General features: G+C 43.0%; 1 protein-coding gene across 1 annotated transcript in view; it reads left to right on the top strand.

Moving 5' to 3' along the window:
- LOC104529982 (uncharacterized) overlaps positions 1-1,665 on the top strand; it is a 5,502-nt gene extending 3,837 nt beyond the window's left edge. Inside the window, 3 exon segments of the mRNA XM_029086605.1 lie at positions 836-933; positions 1,331-1,484; positions 1,487-1,665. Of these exon segments, the coding sequence (XP_028942438.1) occupies positions 836-933; positions 1,331-1,484; positions 1,487-1,665 (431 nt within the window).
- Positions 1,666-2,013: the final 348 nt, after the last annotated feature.

The raw sequence follows: 2,013 nt of genomic DNA, 5'->3' as shown, positions 1-2,013 counted from the left end.
TGAGAAGGGGGATGTTGCCAAGCCCACAGATGACAGCAGTAATGATCAGAGGTTAAATCCCAAGACTCCCAGACTCTAAGTATAGCATTCTGGATGCACTGCAGGATTTGAGGAGCAGTGTGACAGACAACTGAGGCGTGTGCACACACACAGACATACACACACAAAGAGGCTTCCCCTTCCCCTCTATAGGAATTTGGTCCAACCTCCCCAAGTCCCATGAAAAGCTGTAGAAGGTTCCTATCAGTTTCAGGAGCATGAGGTGAGGCTTCTACTGAAGATGCTCAGTTTGACTGTGTTCTTCCTTTCTACCTGGTTAAAAAGGGACAACCATATAGTCCATGGAACAATATAGTCCATGCAATGCTACAATAACTCTGCCTTTTGTACCAGCAGTCCAGTCTAAGACCAATCCCAGCTAAACAACATGGTATATTAGACCAGAGTTACTACCAGGCCTGATCAAAGGTGACCCTATTAATGATCCTGATCAAAGACAGATCATAAGAAGGGCTACTGCATTCTGATGAGGGATGCCTTTGAACTCCAGTAGCACTGCAAATGACTGCAGGAAGGGAATTTAAGCTCCTAACTAGTCCCCAGGCTTGCCAAGTGCCAAAGAAAACACAGCTGGGATGGATCCTCTGTGGCTGTAGATCAGTACTGACCTCATGGAATCACGCTTGTTTAGAGACAGCAGGGGTAATATTTGCATGCTGAATTTTTATCCTGGAACCATAATCCATTTTCAAACACCTAAAAATCCCCTCCCAAATTAACCTAGTCACCTCTGGTGCTGTAAATAGTAATGGAGATATCATGCTTTTCCCTGCAGGACTCTATGCTCTCATGGTGCTGAGTTCCTTCCTGCCTACAACTGCCCTGATCGCTACTGTTATATTCCTCATCACCATGCACATCAGAAGGAAAACTGCAAGTAAAGCTCCCTAATCCTCTTGTCTATTTTTCCTGCCCTTACAGCTTGTTGTCCCACCACCCTGAATGTAAAGAAGGTCTGTTCATAGCAATCATTGCCCAGAGAGGCAAAAACTTTGCTAGTTGCAAAATCACTCTAAATATTTAGTGTGTTAACTGTTGCTGCACCTTTCTACCCAGTCCCTTAAATCTGAGGAAGTAATATTTTGTGTAAGACAAGTTTTCTAAACTTCTCTAAGTACACACTCCCTTTTCCCATGCATCCCCTCCCCTTTTCCTCAGTTTCATGATGCGAGGAGAAAATATTTCTGTTTGTAGATGAACCAAGGCTAATATTCAGAAGCAAAAAGATGCTACATTTCTTTTTAACTTCTAATTCTTTGTGGTTTCTCAGAAGGATGGAAGAAACAAAGCAAGCAGAATATCAGCTGGGGAACTGATTGACAGTACAATATATGCTGTCATAAGGCACCAACCTCAGCCAAAGCCTGAAGGTGTTACACATGTCAACATACGGCCGTCAGCAAAAGTTTTCTTCCACGTTCAAGAACACCAGGTAATTCAGTTCCCTCATGTCCTGTGGAATACAGTCCTGTTATCTTCAGAGCCACAACTCCACATTCTGGAACTGAAGAGAGAAAACCAGACCCACCTAAACAGAGCAGCGCAGAGCCTTGGGCTTGTACACAGAATTTTGATGAACTGCACGTAGAAACCATCCATTTGTAACCAGTGGTTTAAACTGGGTGCGAGGCAGAAAGCAACTGAAAGGATGAGCAAACACACGGATGCACAAACCTTCTCTGAAAACAACTGCACTTTTCTAAGAGAACAACATCACAACTCAGCTACTGGTGAGCAAATCTAGTGGAAGGTTATGGTGTATTTGCTTTTTTCTAAATTGCTCTGTTTTTAAACGACATGCAACTAGAAACCCAAATACAGGAAACTGGTTGTCTCTTGTAACAACTGATACCGTGCCACAGTCAACAAAGGGCTGTGAGATATGGGAACACGAGGCTTCCTTTCAAACTTTCAACTTCAAACTTTCAACTTTCAAACTTTTAAACTGAAAGA

The sequence above is a fragment of the Antrostomus carolinensis genome, unplaced genomic scaffold (genome assembly GCF_000700745.2).
Source record: "Antrostomus carolinensis isolate BGI_N321 unplaced genomic scaffold, ASM70074v2 scaffold15668, whole genome shotgun sequence".
Lineage (NCBI taxonomy): Eukaryota > Metazoa > Chordata > Aves > Caprimulgiformes > Caprimulgidae > Antrostomus > Antrostomus carolinensis.
Note: the sequence above shows the minus strand (reverse complement) of the source record. Positions and strands in the feature narration are given on the sequence as shown.